Source organism: Chanodichthys erythropterus, chromosome 10 (genome assembly GCF_024489055.1).
Source record: "Chanodichthys erythropterus isolate Z2021 chromosome 10, ASM2448905v1, whole genome shotgun sequence".
In the NCBI taxonomy this organism is placed as follows: Eukaryota; Metazoa; Chordata; class Actinopteri; order Cypriniformes; family Xenocyprididae; genus Chanodichthys; species Chanodichthys erythropterus.
Window position 1 is genome coordinate 51,093,430 of NC_090230.1, and position 20,110 is coordinate 51,113,539.

Genomic DNA, 20,110 nt, shown 5'->3' on the forward strand with positions numbered 1-20,110 from the left:
TTAATTGTTTGTTCCGTTTATAAATACCATTTCATTATCATAATCTCTATAATCTTTCTCAACTTGTAACTCTTGAGATAGAGAGAGTGTAGACAGAAATCGGGCATGGATCACAAAGGAAAATAAACCCTGTAAGGCTGAATGACTCGTACATGAGTGAGCAGTCCAACTGGAGTGCATGTGCTTGAACAAATGTAGATGTTAGACTACTACAGCAAACACGGCAATGCTGTCTGTGCCACAAAAAAAGAACAGGAAAAGCTCTTTGGGCCAATGTGATGGTGGTGGGTATGAGTGCGTGGATTTCTGAAAAGAAACACGGCCATTTGGAGCTGTATGGAGTGTAACGGGACATTATGAAATGTATAAAGTAGTAAACTAAAAAAAAAAAAAAAAAAAAAAAAAAAAAAAAAATCTAAAAGAAAAAAAAAAAATTCAGAAACACTTATTCTTGAAACAGAATTAAAAACAAACTAAACAACTTGGCAGTTTCTCTGAAAAGATTAAAAAACGGTTACAATGGCACGAACAACATATCGAGGATTAAAGGACACAGGGACACATCCACATGAGTTCAAATTAATTTTATACAGACACCTTGAATAAACCGAAGCCAAAAAAACTAAAGAAAAAAAAAAAAAAAGTATGTTTGAAATCTGTCAGAGATTGCCGCCCATTTCGTCCTTGGGCTCGGACTTGTGGGTAAGGGGAAAAGGGATGGAGGGTACAGACACATGTTGGCACAACATCACCAGAGCAAGGCGCGTGTCATGGTGCCACAGAGGCCAAAGCCAGGTTGCGCTCTTCTCCAGACCAGTTTGAACCAGTTAACTCAGTATTGTGGCAGCCGCTAGCTGGCTCGACTAGTTCATCCTGTCCTGGAGTAGGCCAAGGTTGGTTATGTGATGATGGTGGTTGTCACAGAAATGATTTTTGCTAGTTCATCTTTTTTTTTTTTTCCACATTGAGAGAGAGGTTCGGAGGTTTTCTTTCCCCATGACGACAGTATTAGTTCACTTTTTCCTGGAAGATGTAGAGGTTGTTGGTGGTTGCCACGGCGATGATATTTTCCTGCGGGTGCCAGGCGGTGTGTAGGATCTTCTTGTTGAAGTCCAGGCTGTCCACGCTGATCTCATCCTTCTTCCGTTTGCCTCCTGCGCAAACCCTGCGCGGCTTCAGGACCTGCCGGGGCTTGCAGCTCTCGCGCGAAGCCTCCAGGGTGACGTCCCGCCGCTGGGTGCGGTCCAACATTCGGAAGAAGTTATTGTAGGATCCAGTCATCACCACGCTAAGACAAAAGAAGCGAACCAGAAAGAAAATGCTGTTAATAAACCCAATCCGGCTAGTAAAGAGGGCAAGTAAATGAAGAATTTATGTCATTCTAAACCCATAAGACATTTTAGTTAATTTTTAAGGGTGCATTTACACTTGTATTTCAGTTCGTTTGGTCCGGACCAAAGAAAAAAAAAAAAACCCAACACATTTAGTCCTGGTCCAATTAGCGTTCAGATTGGCAATTTTATTACCGAACCAAAAGATACCGAACCTAAAGGCACAGGGACACGTTCACAACCTGATCGGTCGGATTTAACATTTGACATATTGCCTATTTTGAGATGGAACTTACCGAACATCCAAAACAATGCTGTGTGCTGAGATAAATGCGCTTGTTGTGTGTGCGTAACCTGCGTATGATGGTATTTTGGCCAGCTGGGAAATCATGAAGAGCTTATAAAATGTGTAAAGGAGTCAAAACACACAAATGACCTGAGGATTCTGTCCTTTTTAGGGTCTCATCTTCCTGTTTTTTGGTTCGTTTACATGTCTTTGGTACGTGTTGCGTTCATATATCATTTGAACTGCACCAGAGTGTGTTTGTTTTGGTCTCGGTCCGCTTGTTTCGTGCGCACCAGGGTTCAGATGGCAGCGTTCACACGTTCAAATGAACCTCCCTAACAGAGCAGTCGAACCAGGGTTCGCTTTAATCAAACCAAATGTGACAAGTGTGAACACACCATAAAACAAAAATTCATTTAGTTTTTAATGAATCCTGAGAGGTTGTTGTCTCTTTTGAAAGTCCTGATAACCAAAAATTAAGATAAAGGAGTCGTAAAACTAATCCATATGAATTGAACCGTTTAATCCAGGGGTGGGGAACACTGATCCTGGAGGGCCATTGTCCTGCAGAGTTTAGCTCCAACCCTAATTAAACACACCTGAAGCTAATCAAGGTCTTCAGGATTACTAAAGTTACAGGCAGGTGAGTGTTTTTTTTAAACTCTAAACTCTGCAGGACAATGGCCCTCCAGGATCAACGTTCCCCACCCCTGGTTTAATCCAAGACTTGCAAAGAGATTTGATCACTTTATATGATTAACAAGATTTGATTTTGGCTTTTATTTATATCTAAAGAATGACATATACATAAACATGCACAGAGGATCCAGTGAGGTTATGCATGTGTGTTTATATGTGAATAAACACCTAAATTAAATAATTTAGGCCCAGTTTCACAGACGAGGTTTAGCCTAAGCAAGGATTAGGCCTTAGTTCAATTAGGACATTTAAGTATCTTTTATAAACGTACACTTGAAAAAAACATTACAGGTGTGCACTGATATTTTAAGATATGTCAGTACAAGTTGTTTTCAGTTAAAACAGCTCAAACATGCATTTTAGTCTAGTACTAGCATAAGCCTTGTATGTGAAAATCGGGGAATAAAGTGATCAAATCACTTGGATTAAACCACTTGATTCATACAAAATCTTTTTACGATGACTTTATGACCTTTATGGATCTTTTGAGTTTTGGTTACCTGGACATTCAATGGAAGGACAGAAACCTCAGGTTTCATTAAAATCTCTTAATGTGTGTTTTGAAGATTAATCAAAGTCATACAGGTTTGGATTCACATGAGGGTAAGTAAACGACTAATTTTTCAATTTTGGTTGATCTATCCCTTTAAATATGCTTAACTGATGTTAAAGGGTTAGTTCAGCCAAAATGAAAATTCTGTCATTAATTACTCACATTCATGTCATTCCAAATTGGAACACAAATGAAGATCTTTTTAATGAAATCTGAGAGCTTTCTGTCCCTCCATAGACCACTTTCAATCCCCAGCAAGGTAGTAAAGACATCATTAAAGTAATCCATGTGAATCCAATGGTTTAACCTCAATTTTATGAAGCGACGCGAGTGCTTTGTTTGCGCAAAAAAACAAACAAAAACAAAATTGACCACCATTTACAAAATATTAATCTCAGACACACATTCACGCAACTTCTGAACTATTGTCAACAAAACACGCATGCATTGCGATACTCTCTGAATGCACGATTGAGATTAATATTTTGCAAATAAAGTGGTCACTTCATATAATTGAAGTTAAACTACTGTTGTCACATGGATTACTTTTATGATGACTTTCCTACCTTTCTGGGGCTTGAAAATGGTAGTTGTGTAGGCTGTCAATGGAGGAAGACAGAAAGCTCAGTTTTCATTAAAAAGATCTTCATTTGTGTTCGAACGATGAACTTACGGGTCTTACGGGTTTGGAACAACATGAGGGTAATTAATGACAGAATTTAAATTTTTGGGTGAACTAACCCTTTAATGACTAATACAGTTGAGGAGGAGTATGTTTAATAGCACTGACGTCTCTTTATGACATGCTAACCCAATCTTCCACTGACCTTGATCACTGTTGTTCAGTCTGCCTAAGAGTGATTAGAGGTTCCCTTGAGATAAGAGCCAGTCTGGGCCCCAACGGAGAGTCATGCAAGATCAGTGGTTGGTCTAAATGTAGGCTACCTTACTGACTGACATAAGTTCATGTTTTAAATCTCAGGAAAAATGTTTTAAATAGCAAACTAGGCTTATTACAGTCGTTCCTACAATAAGTCACAATTCATCTTGTAACCACATACTGCTGTTTAACGTTTTCTACATTTTGCCTGTATGTACTTGCTCCGAACATGCTTATAGTTCTTTTCCAATTCCATTTTATGCGCTGTTTACTAGTTAAAATGCCAGCTTCCATTATTTTAATGTAGTTACAGTATAATCAAGCTATAATACTTTAGTTAGCTACGCTATAAACTTCAGAAAAAAATAGCTATATACATTTTCTGCATCATTACTCCAGTCTTAAGTGTCACGTGATCCTTCAGAACTCATTCTAATATGATGATTTGATGCTCAAGAATCATTTCTTATAATCGATGTTGAACAGTTGTGCTGCTTTTATTTCCAGACCTTGAGTCTGGAAATAAAAGTTGAATGAATGAATGAATAATTTTTGTGGAAACGGTGATACGATTTATTTCAGGATTCTTTGATGAATAGAAAGTTCTAAAGAACAGCATTTATTGGAAACAGAAATCCTTTGTGACATTATAAATGTCTTTACTGTCTCTTTTGATCATTTTAATGTGTCCTTTGCTGAATAAAAGTATTAATTTCATAATACTGTTCTTCTTTTGAATAGTAGTGTATGCTGAAGCAATTCAAGGGGGCAATACTTGAATGTGAAAGAGGACAGTTTAATTATCACTTGGTCCAACTTGGGTGTAAAGTTGTATGTGCAATACAGTGTGACAAAAAAAGAAAAAAAAGTTGGAAATGGAAAAAAACCCCAGCATATTTTCATCAGCTGATAAATGCAAAGTCAGCAACGTGGCTGCTTCCAGACACTCTAGTAGACCCTTATTTTACTGACACTTTTATAAGAGTCCAAGAGTTTAAAATAGCAGTACTTTTCAGTGTTTACAATTCAGGAAACTCTTCCATTATTGTAATAATATAATACAGACTTATAAGGGTCTAACCTGTCATTTCCGTTCCAGCAGCATTCGAATTTGTCAAAGATGCAGTCGTTCTCATAGAGAGAGCACAACTTACTCCTGAGATACTCGTGAACCTATGGCAGACAAAAAAAACAAAAAACAGCAGGTCACAAACTCTGATCTCCAGTCATCTATAATGACCTCCATCTAACCTATGAATGTTAATCATAACTATCTGGGTGTGTTAAGACACTCCCAAATGATTGAAAACTGCAGACTTTTACGTTCAACCTTTAAGGGATAGTTCTTCCAAAAATGAAAATTCTGTCATCATTTACTCACCCTCAAGTGGTTTCAAACCTGTATGAATGAACACAAAAGGAGAAGTTTTTAATAATGTCAGTAACCAAACAGTTGATAGGCCCTATTGACTTTCATTGTATTTTTTTTTCCCTCCATACTATGGAAGTCAATGGGGACCATCACCTGTTTGGTTACCCATATTCTTCAAAATATCTTTTGTGTTAAGCAGAAGAAAGAAATTCATACAGGTTTGGAACAACTTGAGGGTGAGTAAATTATGACAATTTTTATTTTAGGGTGAACTATACCTTTAATCCTACACTTTAAAAAGTGCAGACAGCGCCCCCTAATGTAGACTTAATTAGTATTTTCTAGTATCATACACATTTGCTACTTTGTTTCAGATGAAATGTGACAATAAAGTGCAATTGCCAACAACTTATCATTTAAATATTACACTACATTCTAAAATGCTGATATAAAATATAAAATATTTTATATAAAATATTATTATTTTTAAATATTTATTTTACCTAAAGTAACATTTCATAAAACACCTGCATTCTTATTCCTAAATTACTAGCAAACTCAAAAGAGGTGAAAAAGGTGACATGTTTACAAACTAAATTGTTTTAGAGCGGGGTAGGCAAGTTTGGTCCTAGAGAGCCGCTGTCCTGCTGAGTTTAGCTCCAACCTTAATCAAACACACCTGGACAAGCTAATTAAGCTCTTCAGGATTACTAAGGCTGCGTCCAAAAACCTAGGTAGTTGTCTTGCTGCCTCGCTATCTTATAAGAGAATGACTTGTACGGCAGCATTTGTGCATGAAGGTACCTCACGAAATTGATTTCGGACAGACTTCTGAGGCAGTGTAACAGTTTAATGATCTACAGCAATATAGTGCGAGCTTTGGTGAGAACTAAACAAATATTTAATTACTACAGTAATCATTTCTCGATAGAAAATTGAAATATGATCAAAATCGTACATTTATACACAAACTGAGCAGCAAACGCAACCTTCGGACGGCATCTTTATTTTCTAGCTCAACTGTCACAGAATGGAAAGCACAGGATTGTGGGATATCAAAGGCAGCTAAGGATACATCTATGATTCCTTCAAAAATCGATCTGAGGAAGGTATCTTATGAGAGAGGAAGTGAAGCCAACATTGGATTCGGACGTGCCTTGATGCCTTACTACCTTGAAATGTGTCCTCGGAAGGCAGCATTTTCCAGTTTTCGGACGCAGCCTAAGGCTATAGGCAGCCGAAGGTTTTTTTTCAGGGTTGGAGCTAAACTCTGCAGGACAGCGGTTCTCTAGGACAAAACTTGCCTACCCCTGTTTTAGAGGGTCTCTGGGTATCATCCCCCCCAGGAGAAAAATTGTGATTTTAACACATAAACAAAGCATTTTGGTGCACCCTGATAAGAAAATAAATGAAAAACAACATTTGCTTCAATTAAAAAAAATAATAATAATTATATATATATATATATATAGACAGACACTAGGGCTAGACATTTCAAAATTGGATTAGATTTTGATTTGATTACCTTTGATTCAGTATTGATTAATCTGGGGCCTATCAGATACAGAAAACAATATCTCCGTATTGTACAGCACTTTGGATCAACTGGCAGTTGTGTGAAAGTGCTTTATTAAAAAAAAAAAAAAAAAAATTCTCTCAACTAATGCTGTGAACTATACAGGGAACCACAGTTGATACTTCATTATAATTTTAAAGGTTTAAATTACAAAAGATTTGTAAGCTACTTCCATATAAAATACACATAAGGAAGTTTTTATAATAATGTTATAATAAATTTTTAATGACAATTGTTTCTACTCATTTTTTTATATAGGTCTAAACATTTAAATGGTGGCCTTCATTAAATGGATTTATACATTCAATATTGAAGCACGTTTAGTATAAATACAATGAATATGGAATAGCGCAAATATTTAGCAAAATGCTCCTCTCTAAGGTAATTTTTATAGCTGACTAATGAGGTTTTGGACATTGAAAAGCTTTTGAGGTAAATGTGACATTTTTACAAGCTGTTTTATTGACGCCTTTCCGCATTTCAAACACTGATTTGTCGATTACATGTGACATGATACAGTTTTCAGTCAGTTGTACTGTATCTTTCAACATACCTTCGGATGTTCATTCATGTTTAATTTGTGTTGTAACTAGTAAAGAGGAAGAGATGGTCGGTTCAGCGATCTGTCATGCCACAGAGCGCCAAAATCGTAATACCTGGAGAGACGTCTATGGTCTCACTCCAGTCTATGGGAAAGTAATAAACCTCATTCTTGTGAGGTTTATCATGCTTTCAATTTCACCCCGACCTCCCCCGAAAAAAATAAAAATAAATAAACTTCGGATCTACACGACTCACATAAATGACATATTTTGATTCAAAATGGCGAATTTCACCGAAAAGCAACTAGTCTGCAGGTATGTACTAGGGCTGAGTATCAACACTGAACTCACCAACTCAATTTTATTCAATTTAGTTTTGAATCTTAATATTTAGGTTATAATTTCGACTTTTCACAGTTTTCAAAGTCATTCCATTCAGCAGAAACATTGCACATGGCTCAGTAAAGAAAAAAATCTTATATCTTTGAAATGAGGATCACAATTTATCGGACGTTAAATATTTTTCCAACCCTATACAACACAGCTACTCCATTTATGAACTTTCACCTGGTATGTCTCAACAGGTCGATTCTCCATGTTTAGGTCCCAGATTTTGACAGACAGGTAGTCTCGGGTCATCATGTAGCGGCCGTTGTGACTGAATTTCACGTCTGAGATGGAGGAGATGATTTCAGAGAAGAAAGAGCGGTTGCTGGGGTCTTCAGGCTCCTCAAACACTAGACAAAGTAGAGGAGAAAATGATTGTGGCACAAACACCTTTATACTACTGACGCATGACACAGTATGTACTATTCACAAAAACACAAAATGCAAAGCTAAAGTGCTTCATTGGATTAAGTGGCATATGGCATAATTGGCTCTTATAACTCACATTTAGAGTGCTTGTCACAAAGTGCTGATGCACGCATGTCACAGAGGCGGATGGTGCCTTTGCTGCTGCTGTAGACAAACGTGTTACATTGGTGAGGGTGGAACTCTGCGGCTGTGATCACCTCCGTCAGCTCCTCCATGTTGGCTGGTTTTATATCCACAATGTCTGACGCAGAGTTAAAGCCACATAACAGTTGAATCGACACACCGAGAATTGTGAGGAGACAAATAGCATCAGACCACCTCCTGAAGTGGTTGTATTTAAATCCGTCTCAAATGCATTTCGGAGGGCATTTAGACCTGGGGTCTCATTTATAAAGCGTGCGTACGCACAAAACGGGGCTGGAAACGTGCATACGCCAGTTCCCATGCAAAGGTTGTGATCTACAAAAAACAAACTTGACGGGAGAATGTGCGCAGCTTTAAGCAAACTTTGAGCCGTGCGACACTGATGGTGAGCTGAGGGACTGACGGCAGATGAAGGAAACCAATTTAAATCATCATTATGAGTCATAATCATAAATACAGTTCATTTTCACAATAACAGTTTAAATAAATAAAAGAATGATTTAAACTCGCGTGGAAACACATTTTCATTTGATAAACATTTACATTAATATTACACTTCACTATTGCCGATAAGCACTGAAATTACATTATGCAGAAGTTAAACAAAAGTGATATGAATTGAGATAGATGTGCTACTTTCAATCACTTTTCCAGTGACACGCTGTTTTAATGACAGCGAGGAGCGCTGGGAGCACAATAATTCCTCTTTAAACTAAACTGCAGATGGTATGACAAAATATTTTAGTGAGAACGATGATCAATGCACACTTAACTTCGATATTATGGAAGACACTGCTGTATTCGGTGGTCGAACGGTCGTTGTCCAGTTTGAATAGGTCCAATAATGAGGTGTTGATGTCGTGTGAAGGATCTTTAACAATTACCATTTGAAGGATATAATTTGAGGAAAACTGTAAGATTTGCATGTTTTCTTTTTAAAATACTTTGTCAGTGACGCGCCGAGACAGACGATTACACTGCAAGAAATAAGTAGGCCGATCTGTTTCCACTAAAAATAGCCTATAAACTTCCTAAAAGATATATTCACTTTATCAGCAAAACTGTATAAATTTGATTTGAATTGTTTAAAACTATTAAAATACTATCTGGCCAGTGGAAATGAATGAATCAGCTCTATTCTAAAACCTTTATCTTAAGTATTTTATATAATTTTGTTTTTATGGATATTTTGATATATTTATTCTAAAACATAAAGAGGATTTTGGATGATATAATGTGTGGCACAAATGGCATTTATAATCCATATCTAATATTTTCCATTGTCTTGTACCTTTGACGGTGTTAACTGTGGATGTCACGTGGATGGGAATATGTATGGAAATGATATGCAGATGAGGTTATGCATAGTAAAACTAGGCGTCGTAAGCTCCATATATGGTGATTTCGGGGAGGAGACAGGGTGGAGATGTACGTACGCACAATCTTCCGCTGACTGGGATTTATAAAAGGATTTGTGCGCAGGTTCTGGCGTACACATGGTTTTATAAATCAGATTTTTTTTGTGCGTACGCAAAATCTAGCTTTAGCGTGTACGTACACTTTTAGGATGAAATCTACGCAAAGTTTTATAAATGAGACTTTTCACTGGTCTTTACATGATCAGATAACTAGGTGACCAGGTGCAAACAGACCATTTGACGCTCACAGAGTGCTTACATAGCGTTTGAAAGCAGGCGTCTATCTGCCGATCCCTAATATATGCTTTAAAAACGCTCCCATGTACATCTAAACGCTCGATGAAGGGCGTCAAAGATGTCTACTTTTGTCACATCAATGGTATAAAAGTGCGTCAAGACTTTGAATTTAAACGTGGCTGGGGCATCTATTTTACTCACGCTGCTGTATGCCATCCTGTTAAAAACCTTTTTTTCTTAAGCTCACGTTTCCTTATGTTCACGTTTCCCTCATTCATGTGTCAAGCGCCGCCTTGCAGTAGCGATGCTTTGAATAGATAAATCTATTTATAGTGCTTTATTTTATTAATTAAAATATCGATATTTGGCACAGCCTATCGGTTGTCTTTTCGCAAAGAGAAGGACGACAAAATATCTCATATTGATATTTTGCCCCACCCCTACTTCAGACATTTCAACAAGACATTCACAACCCAAATCAATGCTTTTAACCAAAGAGATCCTACTTTATGTCCTCCAAAATAATTCCCATTTCACTTTTATAGGATACTAAAGCTGCGGTCTGTGATCTCTAAGTGCCACAGGTTGATGCGCAGGTCGTCTGCTGAGAGATAGGTCTCATTGTCGCTGTTGACCGAGATGGAGTTGATGTGGTAGGTATGGGCGTTGGCAAAGACCCTTCGTGGGCTGGCCTCCACCATGAGATCCATAGGCCTGAATACCGGAACCTGCACAAAGAGTTCCCACATTTATTTGCCATTTCAGCTAAAGTTTTAAACTGCTTAATGAATTTATAACTGACATAAGATTGACATAAGAATATTTTCAAATATTTCTGCAAATATACAGTACCATTCAAAAGTATGTTTCTTTTTGTTAAGAAATTAAAAATTGTATTCAGCAAAGATGCATTAAATTGATCAAAAGTGACAGTAAAGACATTTATGATGTTACAAAAGATTTCCATTTCAAATAACTTTATCAAAAAACCCTTTAAAAAAAACTATTGTGTTTTCCACAAAAATAGAGCAGCACAACCGTTTTCAATATTGATAGTAATAAGAAATGTTTCTTGAGCAGAAAATCAGTATATTTAGAATGATTTTTGAAAAATCATGTGACAGTGATGACCGGAACAATTAATTTTAACAGTAAACCCCCTGTTGTGCAGCATTTTGCTTGCCAAAAAATAAAAGGAATTGTTTAATTAAATTAAATTTTATTAAATTTCATTTGACTACATTTTAAAATATAAAATACATTGTTAAAGTTTTATGCCTTCATTTGATTACCACCTTTTAGCAAAACAAATCCAGAAAAAAAAAAAGAACAAAACAGATTTCATAGGGCTCTATATACTGCAGTGATGATCAAATAAATGCAGCCTTGGTGAGCATATGAGAAAAATATTACAAACCCCAAACTTCTCAATGATAGCGTAAATACATGAAATCTGCAAACCTAAGAATAATGGAAAGGATCACATTTGGGCAGTTTTTATGTTGATACAGTGTTCTTGAGCGTAAAGTGTGGAGAAGCGTTCGTGACTCACCCGTAGAGTTGTGATGGTAGAAGCATCTCTGTAGCGTCCATCCTCCTCTTTAAGATTGTATCCCTCTGGTCTCTTGTCACGTTCACTGATCTTCCACAACTTTATAGTTTTATCTGTAATCAAAAGGTACAGAACCACATCACCTTCTGATGTAGAATCAGGCCTACAAGTCATGCTAAAATAATTATGTGAACTGCAAAAAACCCCAAAGCCTATTTCTATGTATAAAAAGAGGTAGCTTGACTGGGCTTAACAAATCACGTTGACAGTTCACCAAATTTTAAAAACATCTGGTCATTTTTCCCATGTCTAATATGAACTCTCTCCCACAAAGATCTTTCTCCAGCATGTGGGTGAACAGAAGATCGGCATTCAGTCCATTCAAAAGAGAGTCTTAAATACACGCCAGTTGCATAACACAACAGAGAGTTCATATTTTTAGACAGCATGGAGACGCTTCAGTGAGTCAGGCAAAAATCTGGGGAATTTGCTGAGATTAAATCAACTCACAGAAGTTATCAAATGCATCTCCAGTTGAAAATATGGAGGATTCTGTATTGGCTGTATTATAAGTATCTTTAAATAAATCATTATGTTTACAGTGCATAACTTTTAAACCAATAGGACCAATTAGAGATGATCCAGTAATCATTTAGCATCTTAATTAAACTGATAAAAAAAAAAAAAAGATTCCCCGCATTAACTGCAGTATGAATAAATGTGTTAGTTACTTGATATTAAGGGTCATGTTAGCCCACATATAAGAACTGAAAGCTAATGTTAATAAAAAGCTTTTTGTGCTGTTAAATTTGCTAGAAAAAAACAAACAAAACAAACAAACAAACAAAAAAAAACTGTAGTTGTTGACAAGTCCTGACAAGACTAAATCTTAATCTACTGAATGCTTTTGTGAGCCACAGTAAAATGAGCTTCATTTGGTGGATATTTTCAGCAAATACTGATACTACTAATACTAATATTTAATACTTTAACACATGCGCTTAATTTTTAAACAGACATCCCTAATAATGAATAAACAATTTATTATTATTTTTTTTTGAGAATTTTAATTGATTTCTTGTTTTTGTTTTGAATTACATAATCTAGCATTTTTATATATCATAAATCCCCATTTTTATCCTGAACTCCTAGGGTTCATGCTTAACACTATGTATTCATCTCCATCTTTCAGAAAAATACAGAGAGCTGATTGATCTGTGCTAACAACAAAACTACACAGTGACCTAATGCTCTACTAACCATTTGTGGACAACAAAAATTGTGCAGCATTCTTTTGTGGTAGCCAGCGGATCTTATTAATCTTTTCCTCGATTTCCAAGCTCTTTAGGTAGTCAAACTCAGGCTCGTGGCTCTGAAATGTGCTGTAAACATTGTATTCACTACGGCACTGTGGCTGACTCTTGTTCTGGAAAAAGAAAAATGCATTTTTGTTAGAAAGACATGTGGGAATGAAAGCAGATAAAGCGTGGGATCGCTTGATCCTTTACCTCGGTCTCTTGCTGGAAGATGACAACTCGACCGCCTTTGTCCCCTGTGGCTAGCAGCTCCCCTGAGTGGTTGAACTCCACAGTAGAGATGATGTCGGCTGTATGATGGGATGTGCATACAAAATTTGTTAGATTTACTCCACCCTCGTCCCCCCAAACGATACAGACATCTTATCCGTCTTAACAGTAGGGCACAAATTTCACAATTTTTGCCCGGAAGACATATCGTTCATACAGTCATGTTAGCATGGTAATATCGAGACAATTTTGTTTTCGCGATACCACAATATTGTTACATCCCTAGTAATTAGTAGTGAAGAGGAAGAGATGATCGGTTCACAAGCCACTTACAGGCAGTTACAGTAATCTGTCACACCAAATTAAAGCCAAAACAGTATTTATTGTTTGAATTTGGTAATAAAATTGACAATTTGAAAACTGAGACATTTGATGCATTCCATTTGTCCTTGGGGAAATCCCTAGTTCCCAATAGGAAGTTTGGGCACACTTTAGATTAGGGTCCAATTCTCACTATTAACAAACTATTAACTAAGACTTTTGCCTCAAACTCTTAATTACTTCTTATTAATATTTAGTAAGGCATTTGTTAAGTTTGGCATTGGGCAGGATTAAGGGATGTAGAGTATGGTCATGCAGAATAAGGTATTAATATGTGCTTTATAAGTATTAATAAAAAGCCAATATCCTAGTAATATGCATGCTAATAAGCAACTAGTTAATAGTGAGAATTTTAATTGAAATTTATTGTTTATTAGCACTTCAGTTTGTCAAAATCAGTGGTGCACACAGTGTTATCCAACCTCTATTTGTGGACATGATACTTTGGCAATATCTGTGCAAAATACCACTTTTTTTATGTGTTTGTATTCCAAAAGAGCAAGCACAACAAAGGTTTGCCTGGACGTGTCCATCTTAGTTTTTTTAGTTGATATAGCTGTGATATAGTATCTCAGTCTACTTTACACTACATAGTAGTAATATTATTTCTATTATAGTAATAGCCATATATTGTAAAACAAATGCACTGAAAAATATATGAAACAATTCATTTTGTTCTAATTTCTATGCTTGAAAGAGATAAACCAGTGAGCTTTTATTTTGACGGAAACTGCAGTCAAGCTTTTTTTTTTTTTTTGGCTGAAAACAAGTTTACAAACGTGTCTCATTACAAGTCTAGTGAAATCGTCAACTATGCAAATGTGAAAATAATGTGTAACTAGTGCCCACTACGTTCCCAAATGCATGTTAAACTCCGTTCACTGCATTAATTCCCTGTAAACTGAGATGCAGAGCTGATCACGACTTCTCGTTGCGATTTGATAAGGACACAAAACCTTGTCGCGCTTTTGATTTTAGTTTGTCAGCAATGGCACAAAACACAACATTACAAACCTTTTTATGTTATTATGACAAGTTTAAATATATTTTTGGGCTGCCACAGTCTAGTTAATGAATGGGAAGCACTGAAATCCATTTGTGGCGGTCAATGTTAAAGGTCCACTAAGTGATGTCACGCGTTTCTAGGCCAAAACATTTTTTGTCACATACAGCAAACATCTCCTCACTATCCACTAGCTGCCTGTCCCCTGAACACACTGTAAAAAAAACGCGGTCTCTGTAGTCGCCACAAGCTCCAAAAAAGGCAATAAAAACAAACTGGTGCAGCGTGGACCACGAATCATAATAAACATGCTCCAGCCAATAACCGACAAGAATGATTTTAAATGCGCGTTCATGACTGTTTCAGGAAGCACGGAGGGGAGGGGGAGGAGAAGGAGGAGGGAGGGTCTAGCTAGCCTCTGTTTTGTTTGACAACACTTCGAACGTCAACAGGAAGTTACTCCACCCAGGATCGCTTAGAGCACCTTTAATATTGTGGCAGGACGTGACAAATAAACTAATGTATGGTAAACACTGCAAAAGTAAAATATCACTGCTCAGACCACAATAAATAAATAAATAAAGTTTAATAATCAATATTGGTTCATCAAAATGAGAATCGATTAAGAAATCAATATTTTCAACCCAGTCCTACTTATCAGCCACTAGGCTTTTGCTAAACACTTACAGAAGTCATAACTTAATGTGTGATTGCTAAACATTTTTAACATCAGAAGTCAGAGAGTCACTGACTGACTCAATGAGATGAATCTTTAAATAATAAGGAACAATGACACACACATCTATAACCTAGATTCCTGCTGCAATATATGCTTTTGAAAAAGCTGCCTCAGTCATGGATGGGCTGTAGACGGACTCATACCAATTTAACCCTTTTTAAACCAGTAGAGCAGAAGAACATAGGAGAAAATAATAAAGTAGGGGACCTTTGTGTAAATCTAACACAAAGATTTGTGTTAGATTTCAGTGTGTGCAAAACTCAAAGAAAGTCACCGAATCAGGTCAGAAGACATTTAGATAAGAGATCATCCCATTGGAAACTACCACAAGAGCCTGTAACAATTTATACTGGAGACTTCAGGCAAAGATCTTCTTTGCACAAGAACCTTCAGGAGTGCATCATTATGGATCCGTGCATTCGCTCTTAAAGTGACAGCAGCCTAATATTCCTACTGAATACATTTATATTTATTTCATACAGTGAAGACAATGCAGTATTTTATTATTACATTTGAGTAGTCAATTTCTGTACCATTTCTAACTACGTTTAATAAACCTACTGTACATGAAAAACCTAATTTATTTAATATTTCTGTTATATATTGTATTTGTCCTAGCGTTTTTTAATTTGATTATGTTCTCTTTTTTTTAGTAAGAAAAATAAAAAACTAACTATAATGTGATATATTTCCTTAATGTGAAAAAATCTCATTGTGAAATAAGATTTTGGTCATATCGCCACCACTAATGAGAGGATTGAGTTAATATTTAATAATTGAGTTAAATTTTAGTAAAAAGTATTGCTAGGTGTATTCATATAAATAAAAAAAATATTAAATTAACATTATTAAATAAAATGAATAAGGATACATATATATTGATCACAGCAGATACTGAAAAGCCGATAATTGTTCTCATGTCACAGCTGATAACTGATAAATGCACAATTAAATAACCAATATCGACTGACAAAGATAAAAAAAAAAAAAAAAAAAAAAAAAAAAAGGGACTATAACCAACATGGTACTGATATTGTGTGCATCCTTGTACATAATTGTATTTTACTTCTAGTTTGAAAGTAGAATTTAACATGCATTCAAACGTAATGTCTGAATTCGGCCTATTGGTTGCTACAGACACAAAATGGGCAGCAGGACTCTTGAATTAAAGGTCATACAATCTACTACATATAGTCTCTCACTTGATTTCCTGCTGTTAACAGGAAGCTAGTTCGATACGTCAAGCTGTTGCCTTCACCATTGACATGCACTGTTAATAAGCATGACAACAGTTGTTTTAATTTGTGATATATATATATATATATATATATATATATATATATATATATATACACACACACACACACTTCTATGCAATTTTGTAGCATTCACACCAAAAATTCCTACAAGTAGTGCACTTTAAAGTGTGGTATGTTGGAAACTTCATGTACTTAACAGTTGCAGTTTCCTTGCATAGCGGAATGGGACGCTTTCAGACTTTGATGTTGGATAACAAAAACTTTAGGGCTCCAGACTTCAAATAAATGGTTACATTTTGCTATTTATTTGCCATTTTGATAAAGGCTGCACAGGTGCCACTACCAGTTTTTCTAACTGATAAGCGCTGTCATTTCTGTTGCTATGAGAAACATTAAACAGCACGTGCCAAAAGCTAAACGAAACATTTTATCCAGCAATTACACAGTTTTTTTGTTATTAAAGGTGCAGCAAGGGATTAGTGAGGAACGCTGCTGAAAGTGGGTCGGACCAAGCAGCGCAACACACTTGTAGCCAATCAGTAGTAGGGGGCGTGTCCAATAATGATGGGGTAGGAGAAAGGGTGAGCAAGAAAGACTGCAGAAAGAGATATTACAAAAGAGAAAAGGTCAGAGGAATATCGCTGGGAAAAGAAGGTTTATGATCAGGCGAGAGCTTCAGGACTCGCATAAATATTAGAAAAGCTTTCCAGCACAGAAAGATCGAAGCGAGAAGGCCTGAAAATGAACACCGAGGTTGCATTGTTTCTGCTCAATATGTGAATAATATTGGTTTTGAGTGTCACTGTTTGTCTGGAGCTGATGTGCTGCAGGTAACTATAAAAAAAAACAACTTGTGCTTATATACCTTGTTTTGTATGTTCATTTTTGTTCGTCATCTTCACTTTATTATTTGAAGCATTATTTTGCTGTGCTTCAGCTATGACAAAGAAACATCCACTCTTGCGTTGTGTGTTAGTGCTTTTTGGGGGTGGAGCAATGAAGGAAGGGGTGTGTTTGTTTGGGTTGATATATAAATATCAATAGTGTTTCTCAGAAATTGCTCACTGCACCTTTAAGCCATAGCAGTTTTTTTAGCATTTCTTCTAGATGTCTTTAGGCTACCGTTTTCATAACAAACAGAAACTATATAGTTACATTTTACCATGGTGGTGAGGTAATATGAGTGGTTTTACCTGTGGTTATCACCTACAAAAGTATGATACTATGGAAGACCAATAGTTAATTCTATTAAAAGTAGAGATTCTAGCAACGACAGCCAGAATATTTAAATTTTACCCTATAAAAAAATGAGCTTGTTGCCATTTTTACAGATGTTACTGTTTTTGTAAATGAATATAAATTTACATTCACATTCCAGCTCAGACTACTGATACTATCAACTAAAGCTAAAGTCAAATTTGCATTTTCAAGAGACAAAACTTGTAATATTATTAATGATTTTATGGTGCTACCAAATCAGGTGCTGGTGCCACCATCAGTAGAACTGTATAGTGTATAACACATTTGGTACACAACTATTGTCTTTGATTGTGTTTTGATTATAGGCATAAAGTCTGGTGCATGAATCGCCCAATTACACAGGAAAATACTATTCAGACAGGTACTCGCCTTCAGCTACGTCATCTTCGATCGCCCCTTTCACTTGTGAAAAGCACCACTGCACATCGTTTCCCCCGCCTCCGGCTCCTGAAATCATAAAACAGGTTAAAGCCATATCAGAAACCTATGAGGAACATTTACATTGAAAAAAATTGAAAAAAATAAATCATCCTTCCATATAGCACAGTAGTCAGTGAGGAAATGAGGCAGAGAGCTCTCGTCTAAATAAACAAATGTACCTTTTTTTCAGCCAAAAACATTTGGAAATACTAAAAAAATACTGTCTACACTTGCATCAATTCATATTAATTTGAAATGCTAGATCTTGCATCATTTTTTAATGAGGGGGAGAAAAGGGCTGAGACAATTCCCGAGTGGCCGTTTAAAGCAGAGCGAAACTGGTTGGGTTTGTTCACAGGACAAGTGGCTACAGGAGTCCAAATGACAAGAACAAAAAACGCCCTAAGTATTTGAATAATAGTACTTCACTACTAAACAAAATATTATTTTAGTAAATTTGTACTTTACAAGGGCTTTTACTCAATTACATTTGTGGAAATAATACGTTTTACTCCATTACAATTTCATGCAAACCTAAAAGTACAAAAGTCTTTCCTCAATTATTTAAGAAAAAAAAAAAAAAAAAATTATATATATATATATATATATATATTTTTTTTTACTATGACTAACAAACAAAGCCGAGTTTAACTTATTTAAACAGCCAATTAAATTTATTTTAGTGTAAAGTCAGCATTTTTTAGAAGAATAGTTCAGCAAAAAATAAATTTTATAATTTTTCCACTTTCAATACGAATCTCAAACAATTAGAAAATGTAATTTTGCATCAAATATACTAAACCTCCATAGACTCTTGACAATAGTTGTCTTTTTGAAAATAATAGATACATTTTTACTTATGAGTGAATAAAGACTATTTAGTTGTTTCAGTTTGATATATGCCTAATAAATTACAATAAATTTTTACATTTTAAACATTAATATTTGTGTTCTCTTTATGACAGTATGACAGGTGGTGTAATAAATTTGTTAAGCACTGTATGTATATATACACACACACACACATACAAAAAAAATACTTTAAAATATTTAATAAACTATTACAATTCTTAAGCCCATGATCGGCAGTAAAAGCATGTTTGAGTGTCTGTCTGTGAAGGGCTGATATTTTTTCAATCAGTGCCATAAAACTGAACCCCCCCCACCCCCCACCCCCCAGTGTCACGACTGAGCTACAAGATTTCTGTTTTTGACGCACTCAAATGCTATAAACAGGAAAGCATCTGTGTTTGTCATCCGTGCGGATCATGGTGATTTTCATGGTTTAAAGCCACAGAGAGAAGCGCGCGGCGGTTTGACTGCACATGACTCTGCAAATGCCGGTTAAAGTTCGCTAGTTTAATGGAGGTGATTTAAAGAGGCCGAGATATCGAGCACATTTATATATCAGTTAAAGTGATACATTTATATACACGGAGGAAGAGAAGCAGGACGTGCTCGCCGATTGCTGATTCATTTTAATAACCGGCACATTAAAAATTACGTAGCCTGACCGCGCATCCCCGCTAACAAATGATGAGTGGGTTAGCCAGACAGATTCCCACGCAAATGCAGCTCATCAGTACAACACCCTGCACCGTGTACCGTTCGCGACAACAGAGAAGCTCCAGTACTGCTGTACACGAGCTCAAACTGTCGTTACATTTTGAGTAAAACCGGCTGAAATCAGTTTTGCCGATTTGCTGGCTAACTGGAGGGAAACGAGGCAGCTAAATGGCTAGGCTACTGTCAGTGGATCAGTAATGCCGATGATGGGTTCAGTACAACCGCTGCGCTCACTCGAACAAATAGAAGCAATTGCTATAATCACATCGGTATCATGCAATCCCTGCTTGAGATGCGCATAAACTTGCCAAGTTACCTGCCATGGCGAGAGCGGCGATGTCGGACCCTAGTCTTGATAAGCAGTGTGAAGGCAGCGACCAGGGCAAGATTTCCAAAAGAGTCGCCGGAAATGCAGTTTTTCAAAATAAAAGTTCTTGGACTTTGAAAAATTTGACAATCTGGAAAAGAGGAAACAAAATGCAATTAATAGCGTAAAACTAGATTTATTGATAAAAGTGAATGATTATCTGATTAATAATGACATTTACTG

The 20,110-nt window shown here is 36.3% G+C and overlaps 1 protein-coding gene across 1 annotated transcript in view; it reads right to left on the reverse strand.

Annotated features, from left to right (window-relative positions):
* The window catches only part of ppp2r2ab (protein phosphatase 2, regulatory subunit B, alpha b), a 22,692-nt gene continuing 2,582 nt past the window's right edge, over window positions 1–20,110 (reverse strand). Inside the window, exons 2-11 of the mRNA XM_067398093.1 lie at window positions 19,877–20,018; window positions 17,944–18,021; window positions 12,915–13,012; window positions 12,667–12,832; window positions 11,407–11,519; window positions 10,405–10,582; window positions 8,132–8,296; window positions 7,807–7,976; window positions 4,831–4,922; window positions 1–1,288 (exon numbers count right to left, since the gene is read on the reverse strand). Coding sequence (XP_067254194.1) covers window positions 1,009–1,288; window positions 4,831–4,922; window positions 7,807–7,976; window positions 8,132–8,296; window positions 10,405–10,582; window positions 11,407–11,519; window positions 12,667–12,832; window positions 12,915–13,012; window positions 17,944–18,021; window positions 19,877–19,883 — 1,347 coding nt within the window. The 5' untranslated portion in view covers window positions 19,884–20,018 and the 3' untranslated portion in view covers window positions 1–1,008. The remainder of the gene's footprint in view (window positions 1,289–4,830; window positions 4,923–7,806; window positions 7,977–8,131; window positions 8,297–10,404; window positions 10,583–11,406; window positions 11,520–12,666; window positions 12,833–12,914; window positions 13,013–17,943; window positions 18,022–19,876; window positions 20,019–20,110) is intronic.